Source organism: Castor canadensis, chromosome 7, assembly GCF_047511655.1.
Source record: "Castor canadensis chromosome 7, mCasCan1.hap1v2, whole genome shotgun sequence".
NCBI classification, from domain to species: Eukaryota; Metazoa; Chordata; class Mammalia; order Rodentia; family Castoridae; genus Castor; species Castor canadensis.
Window position 1 is genome coordinate 35579997 of NC_133392.1, and position 20353 is coordinate 35600349.

The 20353-nt window shown below is 52.2% G+C and overlaps 1 protein-coding gene across 12 annotated transcripts in view; it reads left to right on the forward strand.

The window, feature by feature from the left end:
• The first annotated feature begins 475 nt into the window (after nucleotides 1-475).
• The window catches only part of LOC141424775 (probable guanine nucleotide exchange factor MCF2L2), a 139296-nt gene continuing 119418 nt past the window's right edge, over nucleotides 476-20353 (forward strand). For 3 of the 12 annotated variants that reach the window (XM_074078706.1, XM_074078708.1, XM_074078713.1), the window contains exon 1: nucleotides 476-721. In XM_074078706.1, coding sequence (XP_073934807.1) covers nucleotides 643-721 — 79 coding nt within the window. In that variant the 5' untranslated portion in view covers nucleotides 476-642. The other 9 variants (XM_074078705.1, XM_074078707.1, XM_074078714.1 and 6 more) reach the window with 8 other exon arrangements.

Sequence of the window (20353 nt, forward strand, 5' to 3'; positions counted from 1 at the left end):
GTCTTTGGAAGGGCGACGCCCTTGCGGGGAGCGGCCAGTCGCCAGCCTTGCGCCCAGGGACCCGGCGCCCGCTCACCTGGGCGGCACCGGGAGGCATGCGGCCGCGCGGAGAGCGCGCGCTGGGCTGCTGCGACCTCTGCACCTGCCCCGGGGCGGCGGGAGGTAAGCGGGACCGGCGGGGTTGGGAGGTCCGGCGGGTTGCAGCCGTTCTCGGCTCGATCCCTTGGTCCTGTCGGTCGGTCGTGCGCTGGCGTCCCTGCAGTGGCTCCTTCCAGTCGGGGAGGATGCGGGGCGCAGGGCCTGGAGGAGGGATGGGGGAAGCACCTGGGCATCCACGCCTCAGGGGCCTCCAGGTGAGCGCAGCGGTGCCCACGCGGGAGTCCCAGGTGCCCGTGCTGGTGACATGAGGAGCAGGCGCGCACCGCTTCCGCTTCCGCCGTGCGCCCCCCGCCCCCCGTCAGCGCGAGGCGCGCCCCCCTCCCGGTGGCTCGGGGACCAATCCCGGGAAGAGAGGCGAAAATGCCGCCATACTCCTCCCCGCAGCCAGCCGCGCCCCCTCCCCACCTCCGCGCCCCACCCGAGAGCCCCTAGGTGCCGCCGAAGCCGATCTGCTGGGGATCACTTTGTTTGTTGCAGCGGAGGATGAGGTTTTGGCTGAGGAAGGAAGAGATGGCCCTAGAAGAAATGGTGCAGAGACTGAATGCGGTTTCCAAGCACACTGGTAGGCGGAGCTGCTGGCCTGGGATTATATATTCTTAAACTTGACATCATATGTTGAATTGTGGGGAATGTGTCTCATGGCTGTCCAGCCGCCTTCGTGTCTCTGATAACAGGACAGAACAGATCCGATGGGCATTTTCTAGTAGCCGATATGTTTCCGTGGACTGTCAGCGTGGCTTTATTCTGCCTGGCATAGTTTAAATAATTGCAAATTCGTGGCATAGGCTTTTTTAGGGATCCGGGGTTTGTAGGAGGAGCCATTTGCTGAGCAATGGCCTGAAAGCTGCTTGTCAGCCTCAGGTCAGGTGCATCCACTGCAGCCAGCGGCAGAGGAGAAAGCCTAGGTCCTCAAGAGCCCAGGCGCTGGGAGTCAGCTGGGGCTGGGAAAGCCATTCATGGGATGCTCATTTAAGGAGGAAAAGTGCTGGTTACTCCCGTGGCTTTTTTCCCTACCATACACAATCTGACCTAAGTCAAATGTTTGGAAGTGGCGTATGTAAGGAGTGGAAGAATAGCCTACATGGTCATTCGTTTTCTGAACTAATTGAAAGGTTTTCAGATAAGCTGTGAGGAGGGTTCAGCCACACAAAGGCTCGAATCTTGCTATGAGCTTGTTAGTCACATGGGAGTTTGGTGCTGCGTTATGCAGAAGGCACCATTGACTAGTTTTCCCTGAAATGAAGAGGAAGTAATGATGTACCATTAAAAGTAAGTTGCCAATTTTTGTCTGTTATTGCCATATGTGATGTGATGTTTATCTAGATAATACTTTTCCTGAGAGATTGAAATTGTCAGTTATTCAGGTTGGGTGTGGTAACCCCCCCCACCCCCCAAATTGAAATGATTCCATCATCACAGACACCAGTGCTGAATGATCCAGCCAAGACTTTAGAAGACATTCACTGTGTGATGATGGTTTTGTGATTTAGACTACTGTTTATTGTATATGGATCCAAAGAATATAAAGCCACTTAGTGCTGTCTGTCCCTCTATTCAGAAAGATACAGCCCGTATTTTTTGTTTTTGGTGTTTTTTATCCCCCTGAGGCTCAGGTCGGCCTTGCTTGAATCTGGCATGGGTGAAAGGCACTATGGAGGCAACCTTCACAGGAGGCCTGGGCCTCGGCTCTGCAGCAATTCCTAGCTCTTGGCTGGGCTGGTGTCGGGATCACAGAGTGGGAACTGCTCCAGCAGTGATGTCATCCCTGTTTGTAGGGCTGGAGGTTTCTTCCTGAACTCCTAAAGACACATGTGTGTGTTAAGTTGTAGAAAGACCATCTCAGAGACACAGAAGGTGCTGACCACTCACTGAGTGTCCTTGTGGTGGCTGTTGTCTGACCGGAAGCAGTGGGTCTCAGGCACTTGTGCTCCTACACTTCTGCAGCACGGTGGCCACAGGCTTCGCCCAGACTCTCAGATCTGGTTCAATCGAGCATCCCATTGTTTAGCCGGGGGAGATGCCGCCTGCATCCATTCCCTGCTTGCCTCTGGTCAACACTGGTTTTTTCCTTTGCACAGTCTGGTCTTTCTTCCTGCTGTGGGGCACCCCTGGGGTGGCAGATCATTGGGTTAGAGGCTATAAACCAAGACACAGGGGGTACAGATCATGCAGTGTGGACAGGAGCTGTGCACACAGCATGGGAGTCTATTGCACACCCTGTAGGGAAGGGGTACAAGACTACAGTCACCATCTCAAGTTTATGCAAGAATCTCCTTTGCAGCAGAGTTGCTTTGACTCAAGGTTGTACAGTTGTTACTGCTCCACTGTCATGTTGGAATGGTGGCAGGTGTGGTCTGATGGCTCTGGGAGCTTGATCTGCTAGCTGGTGTGGCTGCTCAGGGCTGGGGGTGGGATGTCTAGAGGATGGGGCCACTGCTGAGGGCTTGGGCAGGATGACTATCCTAAAGCTGCCTAGGGCTTGGCCCTCTGTGACCTTCTGTGGCTCCACCCTGACCCTGCAGGCATTTCCTCTGTTTGCTGTTCAGGACAGGCTGCTGCTGCGTTCTGACTTCAGACTGAATGTTGCTTCCCATGACCCCGAACCTCCATCACCTGGGCTGCTCTGCATGCAGAGGAGGACAATGCATGCTGTCCAGGTGCTCTGAGAATCTGCATCCCTCCCCTCCAGCATTTAGATGTCACATTTGCTCTGCTCCCAAACCTGACCTTCAGTATCGAGACCAGGAGCTCTTTCCAACAGCAGAAGCCTTCTGTGTGGCAGGGCTCCCTTCCAGCATTTTCGACTGCTATTGTTTCCTCTTTAGATTTGCAGTAATTGGTGAAAAATAAACATTTGAGGGAGAAATGCTACAGACCTAGATCATCGTCTGCCAAGCTTATAGCTTGGTATAGAAGAACTAAATTTCACAATCTAAGAGCTAAGTTTCAACTCATCTATCAGCCTCTAATTCAGCCACCTTGGGAGGGGGTGTCCCAGCGACATCTGCATAGTCCGTGTGTATCTTTTTGACATGCTTTTCTGAACAACCCCAGTGTCCACAGTGGTGTCCTCTGTCCAGATGACATATTAGAGAGCCAGGGGGAGTGAAACTTTTCAGCTAGTTCTGTCACCAATCTCTGGAGAAGGCTGATGTGTGACATGTAAAGTTCCTTGGTAACAAAGACAGATATTGTTGAGTAGAAAGAGGAGAGAGGAAGAGCAAGCTGAGCGTCCAGATATGAGAGAAGTGGCCGGTGAGGAAAACGACACGCCATGTTGTAGCCTTTTCATTTGTGGAGACTGTTCTTCTCTTTAGAGGGATATTCACAGGAAAATAAATTTCCTGTTTTTCCTGTGGAAACTGCTCAGTCACGTGACTGTCACTTGTAACAGTCTTGCTAGAGCCCCATGGTCCACTCCTACCCTGTATCCTCAGCTCACACCCAGAAGCACTGGGCTCCCAGCTGTGGATGCACACAGCTCTGCAGATGAACCCCGCCCTCCTTTGTGGTGTGTGGTGGTGCTGCTCACTCAGCCCTCTGTCGCATTTCTTCTTGTACTTGTGGGGCTAGGGCTCTCCTTCAGCCACCGTGGGGCTCGTTGTGCACCTGAGTCCTGTGGTGATGGGTTCCCCTCTCTAAGGCCCTATAACTGATGCCCACGCTCTGTGGCTGGCATTGTAGGCACTGACCCCTCCCCATTGGCTAGAATCTGATCCTCTGAGGCTGGACCAACCCTCTGGGAGAGGCTCTTGGCCTCCTCCGTGGTCTGAGATGCCCATCATTCTAGGTCCAGACCTCATGTGGGTCCATATCCACCATGCTTATGGCTCAGGCAGAGATGCTGTGTGCCATGCTCCTGCCTCAATGCTGCCTCCCTACCTGCTGTTCCGGGCAGTGTGACATAATTTCAGCACAGCTCTGTGAGTGACCAAGTCTGCACACGTGGAGTGTCAGAGTCTTGCAGCCACAGCAGCTTCCTGTCATGTTGCGAGCAGTGTGGCAGAACTTCTGCTGACTTTGTCTGCCCAGAGGGATCCCTGATGTTTGCAGTATGACACCATTGCACCAGGGTGGAGAGGAGATGGCAGTGCCTGAGTATGGCCTGCATTTGTTATCTACACATCTGGACCTTCAAGGAGCCCACACATTGGGCTTTGCAAATGAATGCAAAGACAGAGCTGTCTACTTCGATTGCCTTGGAGTCAAGGGCAAAACAGTGTATCCACAGAGAATGTGGACATTGATGTCTTCCCAAGGCTGGAATCTAGAACTCCCAGCTGCCAACACTGCAGAAGTTTAGGCTGTCCTGCTGTGGGAGAAGTGAGAGTCTAGGATGTGTGCCCAAACTAGTAAGAAACTGCTTGTTCTCTTACTTTGCCCTAAACTGGCATTTTCTGACAGCAGCTATGCCTACACCCAGGCAGCCCTGGTCTGAGGGTAAGGCTGTTTGGCAGCTTACTCCACTAAAGTGGTAAGTAAAAATGTGTACACATTGTTTTTGAATGGAAACACAGTAGGTATTAAAACAGCTCTCCACACACTGGTAAGGAATGTGGTTGGTGCTGAGGACAACATTTCTAGAAAGTAAAGGAGTCACGTTAGCTTGACCTTTTTCCTCACCCATTATTTGTAATCAGATGCTTGGTCTGAGTAGAATTAGTGCACTCTCTGGATACTTATTGGAGGGGCCCCCAAGAGCCATCTAGCATAATTTCTGACGACTTAGTGACCGACACAGGCACAGGAATTGTAAGAGGATGTCCTCACCCTGCTCTCTTCTTGGGGAAGTTATAGTTTTAGGGCACTTGGATATAGGTGAAGGAGAAGTGTCCCAGCTGGCCAGGTGGCTGTTTGGTTCCTGTTTCTCCCCCAGTGAGCCTGTAAGATCTGTCAGTCCACATCTGTCTGGCTATCCATCCACCCACAGAAAGTAACATTTCTCATGAAATAGGCAGACCAGCCATGATGTCTCTGAGTTTTCCATGTTAAGTGGATATGGTTGTAAAATAACCAGCTTTTCGAAAAAAGTCACGTCAACCTAGGTGAAGAGGGTGTTTAAATGACACTGCTGTTGCCCCCCTCAGTATGCAGGTCTGCTTAAAGGATTTGACCAAGTGCAACTGAAATATGACTTTAAATTCTCCATGTAGTGAACATATGCAGACTTTTTTCTTGTTGCTGTTCCCTAAACAATACAATATACAGCTATTTACAAAGCATTATTGGGTTAGATGTCATGAGTAATCTAGAGATAATTTCAGGTGTCCAGGAGGATGTGCACAGTACTAACACATCCTACACCATCGTATGAGGACTGGAGCATCTGTGGAGTTTGGTATATTGGGGTCCGCGAGCCTCTGAGGATACAGAGGGATAGCTGAGTGTTTTGCAGTGTAATGGGCCTCAACGGAGAGTCAGAGTGCTGCCCAGACATTGTAAAGAGGGACTCTCCATTTGGATTTGTAGAAACCAACCACATTCGTGCTTAGCTGTTTGCTGTGTATTTTTTCCCTTGAGCAAAACCAGCTATGAAGACTGCAATGGGTCCCTGGTTAGCCGTGCTTTGTCTTTTTGCTGCTGGTCACCTCTCTCTGGCCTGCCTGCATCCCTCTGTGGTCAATGATTACCTGACGATGTCTCACGTCTCTGCTCAGTTCTCCATCCTCTTAAATGTTCCCGAAGGCGCCCTGCCCCCATTGTCCTCACTCCCCACTTTTCTACACAGCCCCATGTTCGCATTTCGTCCTCTGCTGCTTTGTGCACTGCTGTGACCCCCCCATGGTGCTGGGTCTACAGGACCACTCGGTCTGACCGGGCTGATGGCCGTGTTGCTTCTGTCTCTGTTCCATTCACACGTGATGTTCTGCTGCAGGTTGTAGGAGCCTGGCTTGGGGAATGCAAGGTGCTGACTCGTAATTATGCCCCATGTAGCTCAGTCCTGGATACAGAGCTGCACAACAGAGAATTTACCCCAGAGCCAGACTCTAGGGACTAGTCCGTATGAAAGAAGTATGAGTAGAAACACCTGCTTTTGTTATAATAAACGACAAGCAAATGCTGCCACAGTGTCTTCCAAAGTTTAGTGCCTCATGAAACAGTGGCTCCCCTCGTAAACACCTTCCTGTGGACGCACTGACCGGTGGCTCAACCAACACCATCTTCCACGGCTCACGCCAAGCAAGGCTACCTTTGTGTGATTGATTAACTCTGCCCTTTTCCCCATGGACGAGCTGTGTGCGTGGATGGGAGTGCTACCTGTCCACCTTGACCTCTTTCTTCCCATTGGTCTCTCCATGTTAGGACCTGTCATGAATCCTTAGAGAGTGGATTATACCACTGAAAGTGAAACGTTCACACTGTTATGCTTCTTACTGACAATGTATCTGGTCACATTCATGTTGTAACTGTGGGTTTGGAGAAAGAAACATTGCTGCATCTTTTAAAAGTCTTTAAGCTAGCTGCCATTGCCTGATAGGCATAGAGAGATCCCACAGTCTGAGTTAGGACTCTGGTTGAGGACTGAAGTTTTTGATACTCAGTCACATGTGGTCAGGTGGGATGAGGTCTTTGTTGTTGAGGGGTTCATTTCAGCACCATTGCAGAGAATAGTTTGACAAGTAGATTCAAGTTGCAGGTTCTGGAGCTGTAACTCTGGGTTGGGACCCCAGTTCTGACTTCTGTTGACCACAGGGTGCCTCAGTTTCCCCATCCATAAAGTGGACTCTTGAGCACACTTGCCATGAGTGTCAATGAGAAGACTCAGGTAAGACGCAGTGGAGGAAGCGCTCAGTGACGCTTTGTCACCACGGTGACAAAGCTCCATGTGCCCACATGGAGTGCTAAGCTCAGTCAGTACCTGCTTCTGTTCTTATCACATCCGCTAATCATGTCAGCATTCCTGCTGACGGAGTACACAGGACCTTCAGGCAAGTGAGAGGAAGGGAAGATTCAAGGGCTCAGACAAAGGCCACCAGGCCATCACCAAGGCTGCCCTGTAGTGGAGAGGACTCTGAGACACCCGGGCACACAGAGCCCTTAGGTTGGGGCTCAGCACACAGCTCTCTTCAAGGAGTGCTCACTCTGGCTCTCAGAGGAGCCTTTGTTCCCACTCAAATCCCAAAGAGTCACAAATGCTAAGGGGAAATCAAACTTTTGGGAGGAGTCATTCAGGAAAGTTTGAAGCAGTAAGTAAGAAAACACAAAAGCACCAATTGTTCTTGGTAAACTACAGAGATTAGCAGCTCTGTGTATCTAAATTGGTTCTCAGCAAATGCTCTGGGTTTTTGCTTCACTCCCTTATTACTTCTGTGAAAGAAATGAGGCCAGTCCCAAGGCACAAAAACCAATTTCTCAACTTCAGAGGCAAGACACTTAATTCGCTAAAGGAAAGGAGCGTTGTTTCACCAATGACGCTTTGGGCAGGATACTGGAGGTGGTGAACTCCTGCCCCAAGCAGGGCTTGGTGTGTACGGACGCGGTGCTGGGATGGAACCCAGCCTTGGACATGCCAGACAAGCATTGGACACTGAGCTGCACCCAGCCCCTGTCTGTACTGTCAAAGACTTCTGTCTTTATGCCACCTGGCACAATCTTTAGACGTTGTTGTGACTAGTATTTATTTTAAAAGCTACAAGGATCAGTTAAAAGACTCACGTTCAGAGAGACTAGCTTCAGGTTCTGTAAAGACTTCGTGTCTAAGCTTTCACTCCTAGGTTTTGGGAGCCTTGGAATCTTAGAGCCACTGGTTCTTCGAAAGCCATTTTAATCCCAGGCCCAAACCTTTCTCTGTTAGAGGGAAGAGAATGGCATCAAACCTGGGGGAAGCCTCTAGCCATTACAGGTTGGAAGTGACTGGCAGAGCTTCTCTGGGCACATGCTGGCTGTGCACCCGACTGTGCGTCCCTTCTTGGGGCAGTGAGGTGGGGGCTGAAGGCCATGCCACATCAGGGCTGGGCTCAGGGCTGTGGCTCACCTGAGCTGCGACCCTGGCTGAACAACGGCCTGGCTTTTCCTAGTTCTTTCCTGGAAGGAAGGCCATACCGACCCTTCATGTGGGGTCCCCAGCTGGAACTTAGTGAAGGAGCACCTGCCAAGTGTGTGGCTGCCTGTGGGCCTCCACTCTTCCCCAGTACCACGGCGGAGGCCTGCAGCAAGAACCAGGCCTCTCCTCACATGGTTCATGTGTGGTGGAAACCCAGGGTCAGCAGGCCTTGAGGACAGGACGACGTGGGGCACAGTCAGAGGAGCCATTGTCTTTGCTGGGAGTCAGGCTCTAGCTGTGTGCTGCTTGGTGGAAGTCCATCCATCTTCATGGGTGAGCTTGTCCTTTTCTGCATACAGCAGGGTTTGCAAACAGAGGAGAACTGTTTCCTGGCACTGAGCAAGTCACAGGTGTGCTGTGGCTTCAGCCTGTGCCCAGCCCTCCAGCTACTCACCTCCATCTCATCTGGTGGAAAACCCACACAACAGCTCCCTACTCCCTGGACATGGTTAAGACTCTTACTACCAAAGTTTGTACTCATATTTCTGTGATTTTCTTAACAATAGCTTGTGTAGACCCTGCTCAGGGGCCCAGAAAAGTCGACCCACTTCTCAATGGTAGCCTCAGGCTGGGCCCATTAGCCTCAGGTGCTGGTGTGGTGCAGAGGACATTTGTCTGTTCTCACGGGGAGCAGCCCAGGAGCCCAGGATGGAAATGGCCACTGGCTCCTCCCAGACAGGGTTTCCAAGGTGTCGGCCAAACCCTGCACTGTATGACATGGGATGAAATTCACAGGTTGTGAATGAGGGCCATATTTCAGAGTTGCTCTTTGAAAAAGTTTTAGGTAGTAACATCTAAAAGGTTTTAGGTAGTAAATGTGGGAAAAACTGATTTAACCTACCCCACTTTATGGGAATAACACCAAACCATAAACTGCCTGTGTGAGCAGCACATGGTCTCGATGTCTCAAACACTCCTGCCTTTGTGTGCCTCAACACCTGCATGGAGAAGGGAGAGGTAGAGAGGTGCTGGGGCTGGTCTCAGAGCTGGCCCTGATGACTTCGTGTGGCTGGAATTAATTGCTCGTGGGTTGCCTCTGTGGACACGTGGAAATCCCATTTCTGCTGAACCCAGTCATTGGAAGAGGCACAAGCTCTGGACGCCTACATCAAATGTGCCTTCTGTGTCCTCCCGACTGTGGTGATTCCGGGTGAGCAGTGGTCTCTGCCTGGACACACAGAAAAGGCAGGCTGTGCCTTCACGCTGGCTGTAGATTTTTCTTTGGCTTCTGAGTAAGTGAGACATCAGTGTGTCCCCTGCCCCATGCCTCTCTGTGGCTTTCTCACAGAGGCATCATCCCTCATTCCCTGAATTCTGGGGGTGGTGGCCTCAGGTGCCACCGTGTCATACTGGCAGGGAGCAGCACCCATGGGTGTGCAAAGCAGGGGAGGCAATGAGAGGCTCTGTCTCCTCTAGCAGGACTGGTGCAGACACCTGTAATGCTCAGAAGTGCAAATCTAACAAGAGAGCACTCTGGACAGAAGCACCATTATGGGATGCCAGCAGTGGGCACCTCAGCTGCACCTTACAGGTGGAAGCACCGGCTCCCTCATCCCCCAGGTCCCACTAGCAGGACAGATGGGGAACATGGCCTCTTTGTCACTGTGCAAGTCCTGGGAGGACATTCTGTAACTGATGCCAGACTTGCTTAGTGCAGTGTTGCAAATCAAGTGTGTGTGCGCCTGTCACATCGGAATTTGAAAGACAATGAGGTGCCAGTGTAGGGCAGGCCTTCAAGAAACAGGCCTAAGTGCTGACCCTCTGTCACTGTTTCCTTCTGTGCCTGTACATACAATAATAATAGTGATAATGACTGCGGGCAAGTCCTCAGCACCTCTGTGTTATCCTGGTTAAAGCAGTGCTAAAATGAGCTTCCTGGATGGTTGGGGATGAGGCTTTGAACCCTGGGGTACAGGGCACATGAGCTCCCAGGCCAGAGGGTGACTCTTCCTATGGACATCACTGGGAGCCAGGTTGCTGTTCCCTCGCTTCCCCCTCCTGCCCCAGAAGCACTCCTGGGCACAAGGGTGGAAGGTCAGAAGCTGCTGACTTGGGTCACGTCCATGTCTCTCATGGAAGGTGTCCTTGTCTGGCCAAGTGCCTTACCACTTCCTCCGCCCTGAGGGGTTTCACGGCAGACTGCGGAACTTTCCTGGTTTGTGGCAGCCAGGCCCTCCCTTCCTCCCAGTTTGTAGTTGTTTGTTTGAACTTGAGTCTTCCTGAGGCCTGGAAGGTGTTTTTGGCCTAGCAGTTCCCTACCACTAGGAGCTCTGTCCACTCAGCCCCGTCTTAGGAAGGAAGCTCCCAGAACTCGCACACAGATGGGCGGGCACAGCCATCCTGTCCCCTCTGCTGTGTCTTCAGCAGCACCACATCATTTTCCTCTGCCGCTCTGTGAGGTGAGGGATTGCAGGAGGACTGGGGCCTCGGCTGCAGCACGAGGGTGTTACGGGGTCTGAGGACCAGGAGGCCACTTGACTCTCTTCCTTCTTATGACTTGGGAAAAACCAAGGTCACTCAGGACATCAGCACCTGTTTTTCATGGCAGTGCAGGACCCAGGTGCCTCCTATAGGTCACTGACACCTGCACAGCTTCTGACTGTCCCACTAGAATTTGACTCACGTGCGACCTAGTCCTGAAGAATCAGAGTTGCCTCTGCTTTGTAGAGACCCAACTCTCCAAAAGACAATTCTATGGCGGAGAAGGACGCTTCCCGAGGGGCTGTGCGGAGGTTCTGGCCACTGTCAAGGAGGTGACGGGGAGCCTCAGCGTGCGATAAGCCAGGTGAGTCTGGAGGGATGACACCTACCTGGGCCTGGAGACAAGTGCCCAATGTCCCCTCCAGGCAGTGTCCTGTGGGCTGCTTGTTTATAGGACTCTCAGAAGTTTACAGATGACCTGTTGGATATCTTCGCTCACAGGCAGCCTGGGGTGTTTTTTCTGCGCTTCATTTGGGGTCAGCATTTGTCCCCAGGTCTGAGGACCTGGCTCAGAAGTGGCTGGTCCACCTGGAGAGCTGGGTAGATAGATGGTGAGTGGATGTGACCAAGCGCCCTCAGGCTAGGATGAGTTTGGTTGGTTGGTGGAATAGAGCTGCCTGTCACCCTGAGTCCCTTCTGTCTTCATGGCATCTGCCCCCTCTGTCATGGCTTCTTCTTTGGAGCAGGAGTTTGCTGAGCCAGATGGCACACTCCATGTTCTTGCAGCTTTCAGAATAAGGCATTATGAATTAACTTCCAAAGGAGCAAGGGCATTCTGGGAGATTGAGCTGGGGAAAAGCTGCTGGCTAATTTTCTTCTAGCAGGAGCCTGTGCCACCCTCCTGAGGGACCTGGAAACTGGGGGTTTGCTGAGGATTTGGGGCTATGGTGGCCTCTGCCCTTAGGCACATCTGGCATGTTAAGATGTCAGGTTAGAATCTGTTCTCTGGGGAGACACTGGTGACCCGAAGACTAGAGAAGTGAGGGTGAGTGCCCAGCCCACCCCACCCCACCCCACATGGCTCCTCACAGTAGTGTGGGGATATTTTCAATCCCCACAATCCCTACCTGTGAGGGAAGGCCAGGCAACTGGCCACGCGTCTCAGGTTTGCAAAGGGAGGCAGCCACTCCCCAGCTATAAACCCAGCTTATGCTGGGCTCTTCCACACCCAGAGTGGAGCCTGAGGATTGGCCCCAGGGTATCTGATGACCCCAGGGTGGACACAGTGAGCAGGACAGGCCCCCCTCCCACTCCCTTGTGGGTGTGGCCAACATTCATAACTGCTGGTCAGGCTAAGCCTGGCCTGTGCTGCTGTGGATAATTGGACAATCCTCAGTTTTAGATGCCTGGTCTCCAGATTCCTTACCATGCCCACCTGCTGCCTAGTACAGCCCAAGCGGGGCCAAGTGAATCCTGGCACCCTGTTCTTCCCCTCCCCTCTTCAGGCCCTAGATATCAGTGCAGAGAGGTGTTCTGAGATGGAGACCCTAACTGCCCCCCATGAAATGGGGTACCCAGGACCAGGTCTGCTAACTCTGGGGTCACTGTCCTTGGGTCTCCAATGCTCTCTGTGCAGTGTGGGTGCTGGGGTGTTGGAACCCATCTGTTGGAAGCCCTTCTGGCCCTGTCTACCCTAGCTGGGTCTTGGTGCCATGTGCTTATTTTGATGTTAGCCAAGGAAGGAGGGGCCCAGGTGCCTGTGGTTCTGGGTGGTAGTGGCCTGGGGCAGGTACTTGAGGTAGGTGAGCAGAGCTAGGTCTGGGACCTCAGGAGAACCACAGGGGCCACTTTGGGGGCATGTGGTCCTCAACAGCATCTCAGGGGCTTCTGCTAGCCCAGTGTGAGCCTGAGAGTCAGATATGTGTAGAGCTGCAAGGTGGTGTCCCTAGAGGGAATTAAGGGCAGCAGGCATTCTGGGAAGAGTTCCAGCATGTTCTAACAAGGCTGAGAAGTGTCTTAAAGAGGTTTTGGATACCTTGTGAAAGCCATCCAAGAGTGCTGAGAAGACAGAAGGCACAGGGCAGGAGGAAGGCAGGGGAGACGGCGCCTTTGTCCTCTCCCAGGACGCTGCCATGAGGACTATTTGGGAGGTGGATGCCTGGTCAGTGAGGCTGCTTTTATGGACCTGAACTTGCAGATGGAGGAGGCCAGGGCAGTGACCAGGGAGGGGCAGCTGAGACCATTGGGAATCAGGAGAGCCTGGAGCAGGCAGGAACATGCTGGGGTCCAGCAGTAGAAGAAAATCTCCATGAGGCCCTTTCCTCCTTCAGGGAGGAGGTGGGATAGGTGAGAGCACCTTTGGATGAGGACAGAGGGGGTCTGGGCAGCCTCTCCAGAGCAAGCTGGAGGACCTGAGACCCCTAGAAGACTGGCAAAGCTGCAGCATGCCCCATGGAGAGTGTAAGATCACCAAGGTTTGCCTTTGTGTGCCTGAGGACGCCTGAACTGGGCAGGCGAGCAGGTTCGTGACAGCTCAGTGCAGGCACAGTTCAGGTGAGGCATAGGTAAAGGTGAAGTTCAATGCAGGTGCAATTCAGGTGGAATAGCTCAGGTCAGACCCAGGTCAGGGGCATTCACAGCTCAGATGGAGATGCATCTGAGGCGGGCAGCAGCCTGGGCGGCCAGCAGCTCAGGTGTTGTGCTCCGGGGTGGCTGCCCCGCTAAGACAGTGAACACTAACAGGACACAAGCTTTATCCAACAGCAGCTGAGGTCTTGGGAATGTGGAGTCTTCACAGGGCTGTGACATCTGGACTCAGGGCTGAAGTTGACATGCAGTTGGAACTGAGGCAAGGGACAGGATGATGGGGAGCCTGCAGAGAAAAGAGCAAGATCTGGTGTGGGCTCGTCACAGAGGTCCAAGAGGAAGTGTGCTGCTGTCAGAACTTAGGGAAAGCCTTTCCCTTTCATGTGGCTTCTGGTTGGGTGACACAGAGCCATGGTAGCAGTCAGGCTGTGTATTCAGCAGAACAAGCAGAGCAAGAACTGGAGGCACAAGTTCAAACCCCAGCAGCCTGTGGGCTTCATTTTGGGACTTGCTGCTCAGGGGTTATGAGTGGGAGTGGGTGGACCTGCTTTTACACGTGTTGCACTGGGTGTGGAGGAGCTGCTACCTCTGTTTTCATTGGGAGCCCTTGGAGGTTGTTTTCAATTGTCCTGTGAGTAAGAAAAAGCTAAAACACCTCAGGTTTAAATGATGGTGACTATGCACAGTGGTAGGTGTGGCCCTGGGCCCCACCTCATGGTTTTAGGAAGTACCTCATTCATCTTTTGATGCCAAGACAAGCCTCCTCTGGGAGGGGCCCTGTTCTTCATGAGCCTGCAGAGGTCGAGCCACACTTCAGGGAGTGCTGCAGGCCAAGTTATCTGGAGCCTGCTGTATAGGGGCCAAGAAGTGAGATAAGGAGCCTCTGCCCAGGGCAGATCACCTGAGGGCACGGCCCCTCCTACAGCTCTCCTTACCTACCAAATGCCTGGTGCTCAGGGTACAGTGGACAAGGGACACTGGGTATCCTCGGACACCTTGTGGCCATGGGTGAGGGTGGCCTGCTGCAGCCTCTGGGTGAGGTCTAGCCTCTTTTCTCCTTCCTGCCTCCTCCCACATCCATCCATCTGCACATGTCTGTTTCAGGCTGGCCTCTGTGCCTCCATGGACAGACCTCTCCCAGGCACAGGGACAGTGGCTATTTCCCTTGGGCTGAGCATTGACAAAAGCAGGCTCAAGGTGAATTATCAGACTTCCCACAGCAGGTGGAGGATCTGCTTTTTTTTTGTGGTATTGCAGTTTGAACTCAGGGCCTTTACCTTGAGCCACTCCACCAGCCCTTTTTGTGATGGGTATTTTCAAGATAGAGTCTTACGAACTATTTCTCCAGGATAGCTTCAAACCTCCATCCTCCTGATCGCTGCCTCCTGAGTAGCTAGGAGGCACCTGGCCTTCTGGCGTGAGAAGAAGTGGTGTGGAGAAAGCATGACTGCAAGGTAGTAATCGTCTGATAACTAGAACCTTTATCTCCCCACACCGTCCGTGATGCTCTTGGAAACAGAGCCCAGCCTACCATGGGTGTCAGACCTCACAGAGAAGGGGGTCCTCTCTGCTTTGTTCTTCAGTGATTTAGACTGGGTTTCAATTAAGCCAAGAAATACTCTTATCAAGAATTTAGAAATTCTCTTTGGAAAAAACTTGTTTGGCGCAGACAGTTTTAAACAGAGCCAGAACTAATTAAATGAAATAGATGAATGTATTTGAAGTGATGACTGCATCACTGCAAAATTTCCCTTTGAGCTTTCTGGCAGCTAATACAAAAAGGGAAAACACATTTGGAGATAAGGGCACTTGTGAAGAAACACTTCTGTAGAGAACTCTGGGAGGAACCAACCCCTCTCAGTGCATAGCCCATTTGGGATTCTTTTTCTTCTTTTGGAAAATTAGTGTTCCTTACATGGGCAGTTTCTTGTGGGCCACCTAGAAACGGTGAAAATCTATGCAGTGACAGTGGGATTCTTTCTAGAGTGGGCCAGGAACACTTTGATTCCAGCATGGCTGGGTTTGCACTGCCTGTCCAGGAGAGCCTCTACTGAGACTGCATACATCCCTGAATGGTCACTGTGTGAGCATGGTGGTTTCTTCCACACCAGACACACAGGTCACAGCACTGCTGTTCCACAGTGATGGTCCTCTCAAGCCAGGGATCACTGTGACTATGTGGGAGGCAAGGGTCTCTAAAGAGAAGTCCCTTGTTTTCTTCCAAGCAGCTTTAATTATGAAGATGCAATGCAGAAGTTCAGCCACTGGCTTTGCCCACACAGCTTTTCTGTCTGTGGAACTGGTTTCCATTTCTTCAGAAACTACAAAAGGCAGAAAGGAAACATTATCTCTGTCTTGTTTTCACTTTCATTTGTTTTTCTTAGGTGAGTGTGTGTGTACATTTTTGTTTCATGAGACCAGGATTTGAACTCAGGGCTTTGTGCTTGCAAAGCAGGTGCTCTACCACTTGAGCCACACCTCCAGTCTGTTTTGTTCTGGTTATTTTGGAGATAGGGTCTCACAAACTATTTGCCTAGGCCAGCCTTCAACTGCAAGCCTCCCAATCTCAGGCTCCCAAGTAGCTAAGATTATAGGCGTGAGCCACTGGCACCTAGCCTCTTTCAATTTTAGAACAAACTAGCAAGAGCTGGCAAGGCCAACAGCAGCAGGCCTGTGATTCATGGGGCTTTTGTTTGCAGGGGAAACACTGGCAAGAGAAGTTTCCTCATGGTGCTCACTCATTGAACTTGTTTGTAAGAAGAGGTTTCAGGTTCTGAAGAAGTGTGTGATTATTGTCATTTTTAAAGTTTCAGGAAACTTGGTTGAAGTCACTGTTTTGGACACCCCTTCCACTACCCCTGGGTTACTTGGGGACCACTTTGCTCAGGTCAAGGAAGATGCCAGAGCCCTGGGGGTCTCTTTAGGGTATCTGCAGGGACTCTACCCCTGAGGAATGTTGAGTGACAGCATACACCTACCCAGGGCTCCTCACCCCAGCCAGCACAAAGTGGGGAAATGGTACCCGGCCACCCTGGCACTGGGAGTTGCCAGTCACCAGGTTTGGAGTTGGTGAATATCAGCCTCTTGAGGGTGGCATGGATGTGCACCCTGATCCCTGTGTCCTCTGGACTCTGGCAGGGGTCATTCTTTACATGGCAAGCCAGTGATCTTGAATGAAAAGCTGGAGAGGGTCAGGATCTGTCATATCTGCCTTCTCCCTTCCTGTACTGAATGTTGGCTTCTCCAACAGTACTGAGGAATCATTCTTGACAGCGCCATTTGAGTAACTCTCCACCTGCCTCCCTGTCTTAGAAGCAGCTGCATTCCACTTTCCCTCGGCCTGTGCCTCAAGCTGCTGAGAATGGCTGGATTGCTCCTTTCTCTGAAGTAGCTCTCTGGCCTGCAGCTGCCTGCTGTCCGTGTGTACATATACAGGGTGGAGCAAGGGGAAGTTAGCCTTGGAGAGCAATTAGCGTTTAGAGTTCCATCCTGGTTAATGGTGAAATGAAAGTAGAAACCCAGCCGCACCCCCTGCAGACTGTGGGGCTGAGCACAGCATCCAGTGTTCCTGGAAGCATGGTAAGCAGGGCAGAGCACCATGGCACACAGCCTTTCTGAATTTCCGTGGCAGAAATGAAAAGCTATTACCTGTACTCTGAGTGGTGCTCCTGGCTGTGCTCTATGGCTGAGGGTGAGTCCTTTGGCCCCACAGGCCATTTGCAGAGGTGAAGGGAGAGGGACCGAGTTCTGTGCTGGGCCCTTTGTTAACAAGGGAAGCCATAGCTACAAAATCCTTCAGAGTCTGTGTCCCCCTCAGATCTGCAGCAGCTCTGGTGGGGAACAGGAGTAAGGGAGCTTTCACCCCACAGTTGTCACTTGATTTAATTCATGGCATTGGCTACCAAATGCAAACAGCCCCCTCTGGCTGGCAAGTGTCAGAGTCCCCGCTGTCAGATGAGTCCAGCAGGTACCTGGCCTGTGAGATCGCATTGCACCATGTCCTGAGGGCGCACATACAACCTCCATGATAAGTGCAAGACAGAATAGGAGTGCCAGCTGAGTGATCCCCTGGTTCCCTTGGCAAAGTGATGACTGGTGACTTGTTTGCAGATCAGTTCCCACCTGCATTTGAGCCAGGTGGCACCAAGCTCCCTCCATGAATCTTGAATCTCCTATGAATCTCCTGCCACAGTATCTGCCATGCCAGGCATGTCTCCTGTCTGGAGGGATCCTTTGTTTCCACTTAGAACATGACATGAAGTGAGCAGGCCTTGCTCCTTTGTTGGCCAGATCCCATCTTGCCTGTGACCTGTGGTTGGGGTCTTGGAGGCAAGGAGGACAGGCCCTGCCTGGTGTTTCAGGGCACTCCACCTGGCCCAGAGCTCTAATCCTCAGCCAACTCAGGGCTTTGCTGTTTACAGAACTTTGCATTCTGTCTCTCACCTGAGCTCAAGAGACAGTCAGGTGGTGATTGCCAGAAACATTGCTTGTGCCTGAGATCTGGGGAGCATCCCATGGACCGCGCGGGAGAACGTGTGGCAGAGTCCACCTCTACTGGCTCTGTTCATACCTGGCTCTGTCTGGAGGGCTGCATCTGCACCCAGCACCCTTCCACTGCCTCCCCCTGAGGCCCTGCAGGTGGTGTTTAGGATGTGGCGGCACTCATGGGAGGAACATGTGTCCCTCAGGTACACAGCGTATCAGTTATGAGTGCTAACTCGGAGCACGCAGACCCGCCGTCCCCTTAAGCCACCACTCGGCACTTTCTGTGTGAGTCGGCTTTCTCTCTTGTTTTTCTCATAAGGTCCAACTTCCCCTCTTGGTTCCCAGGGACTGCTGTTCACGTGACAGTGAAGCCCACAGAAGTGCTGCGTCAGGGGGCAAAGGCTGTGCCCTCCTCCCCTGACCCTTGTGGAAACATTTGGCTGGGAGACATGAAGATTGAGTCAGAGGCCAAGGGGAACTGAAATCACTCCTCTTCAGTCTGGCAGATTGGGTCCTAACCTTCAGAATTTCAGCTCCTCCATTCAGAGAGAGAGCCAGGGGCCAGAGAGGGGACCCGCGGCAGGTGAGGCACCACCAGCCCACCTAGGGGACAGATGGGCACCTGCCCTGCCCCCTGAGTACTGTGTTTGTCATTCTCACCTGGTGGTGGCCAAGGAGAGGTAAGACCTTTAAACTACTCTGCTCTCTGTGACCTCAGTGGGGGCAGGGATGATGCTGGGAAGGAGTAAGTGAGGTGGGGAGTTGGGAGTGTGTCCAGCCAGAGCGAAGTGTCCCACTGGCACCATTACTGTGCAGGCAGTGTGTTATGGTTACTGAGCCACCCAGCTGGCCTGACAGAAGGATTTGATTGGAACAACCCAGTCAAAGAGGGTGAGGGGTCCCAGTCCAAACAGCATGGACCCTTTCACACGAGTTGATTTTTTTTTTCATTGGACTGGGGTACCTGGCAAAGCAGGTACACTACCGCTCGAGCCACACCTCCATTCCTGCACAACTAGTTGATCTGGCTGTGTGTTGTTGTTCTGCAGAGATGATGAGCAGGGTGTGGTTTTAAGACCACTTTGAGGGAAGTCTGTGTCTGGAGGAAAGCTGAGGGGACATCTGGGAGGTAGTGCTTCCTTCTTGGATGTGGACGTGGCTTTCTGGACCCAGTGGATGCTGGGTGGCTGCCCTGGCTCTGGGGAGTTCACTCTGACTCAGAGCAAATACAGCAGCACCTGATGACAGTTCGCTCACTGTTTGCTTGGGGGCGCGGCCACTTCTGAGTGCTCTGTGTGTTCCCCTTCTGGTGTGTTGGCTTTTCTAACATCATGTGGTAAGAATAGCTGGCTAAGTGCTGATGGGACACCATCCTGCCACCATAAAAACAAGCGCCTAACATGTGTAGAGGAACAGGAGAACAAAGCAGTATGGAGGTGACAGGTGTGGTCTAGTGTCCCAGGTGGGGCTGGTTCTTGTAGCCTAAGGAGGCACTTGTGCCCCCCACATGTCTCTACTGGGCATGCATGGACACTCTGATCCCCGTCGGTCCTTGCAGGCCCTGTATGGACTGTCTGTAGTGAGTTGGAGGCAAAACTGAGCATCCAGGGTCATTTCTTGGCTCTCAGATTCCACTCAAGTTCAGCAGGGTTTCTTTGCACTGTGGGAACCTGGGACACTGTGCAGTGCAGAACTGTAGCAGCTGTCTGCTCTAAAGGCAGTGGGGGCCAGCAGACCCTGTGGTCACTCCCTTGTGTTTGAGGACTTACAAAGTGCAGTGGGCCATGCTGGTGTAAACCATGCTGCAGACATGTCCTCTGATCCCTGCAGCATTGGGTCGCTTTTAAGGGCAGAAACTTTTCTACATCTCTGTGGAAGTCTGAATCAAGGACAGAAAGAAAAGGGCCAAGTAATAAAATCAGCCCAGGGCTCGTCCTGTGCATGGCACCTCCCTGCAGAAATAGAAACACACACCAGACGGCCCCAGATGGGAAGTGACAGGCCAACCCACCTGCAGTTCCATGGAGGACACCTTTGAAGTGTGTCCACCAAGAAGAGTGTACCTCGATCCCCACAGCTGCCTAAGAGAGGTGTTCAGAGTATCCCTGTGACTTCTGTCTACGAATAGAAACTCTCTTGTGTTGAGCTAAGAATGAATGAATTAATGTAAGATTTCAAAGTCCCCAAAGCAGTGTTATTCCTTCCTTCCTTCCTTCTTTCTTTCTCATTCATCTGAGGAGCACATATTGAGTGCCCACTGTATGCCAGGCTCTGTGTGAAATGCTCACACATAAGAATCACCCCCATTCTTGTGAAAAATTGAGACATCTGGGATGTTGCCCCACTTGGAGTAGAGTGACGGGATGCTGGAGGCCTGTGGTGAGCCACTGGGTTGAGCTGGGCTACTGCAGGCCTGCAACTGGCTCCCTCCTCCCCAGTCCTGCCCGGGGGACATTGATGATAAACAAGATCTGTTTCCCTACATTGTTGCCAGCTTCTGGCTGGCATCGGGCCCTGCCCTGCACCTGGTGGATAATGGCAGTGTCCTGCTGCTCCTGAGGGTCATAGCGACTAGTGCTGTCCTTCCAGGGAGCAGACACTGACCTAAATGTGAGCCCAGGAGACCTGGCACATCCAAAGTGCCCCTGACCAGCCTGT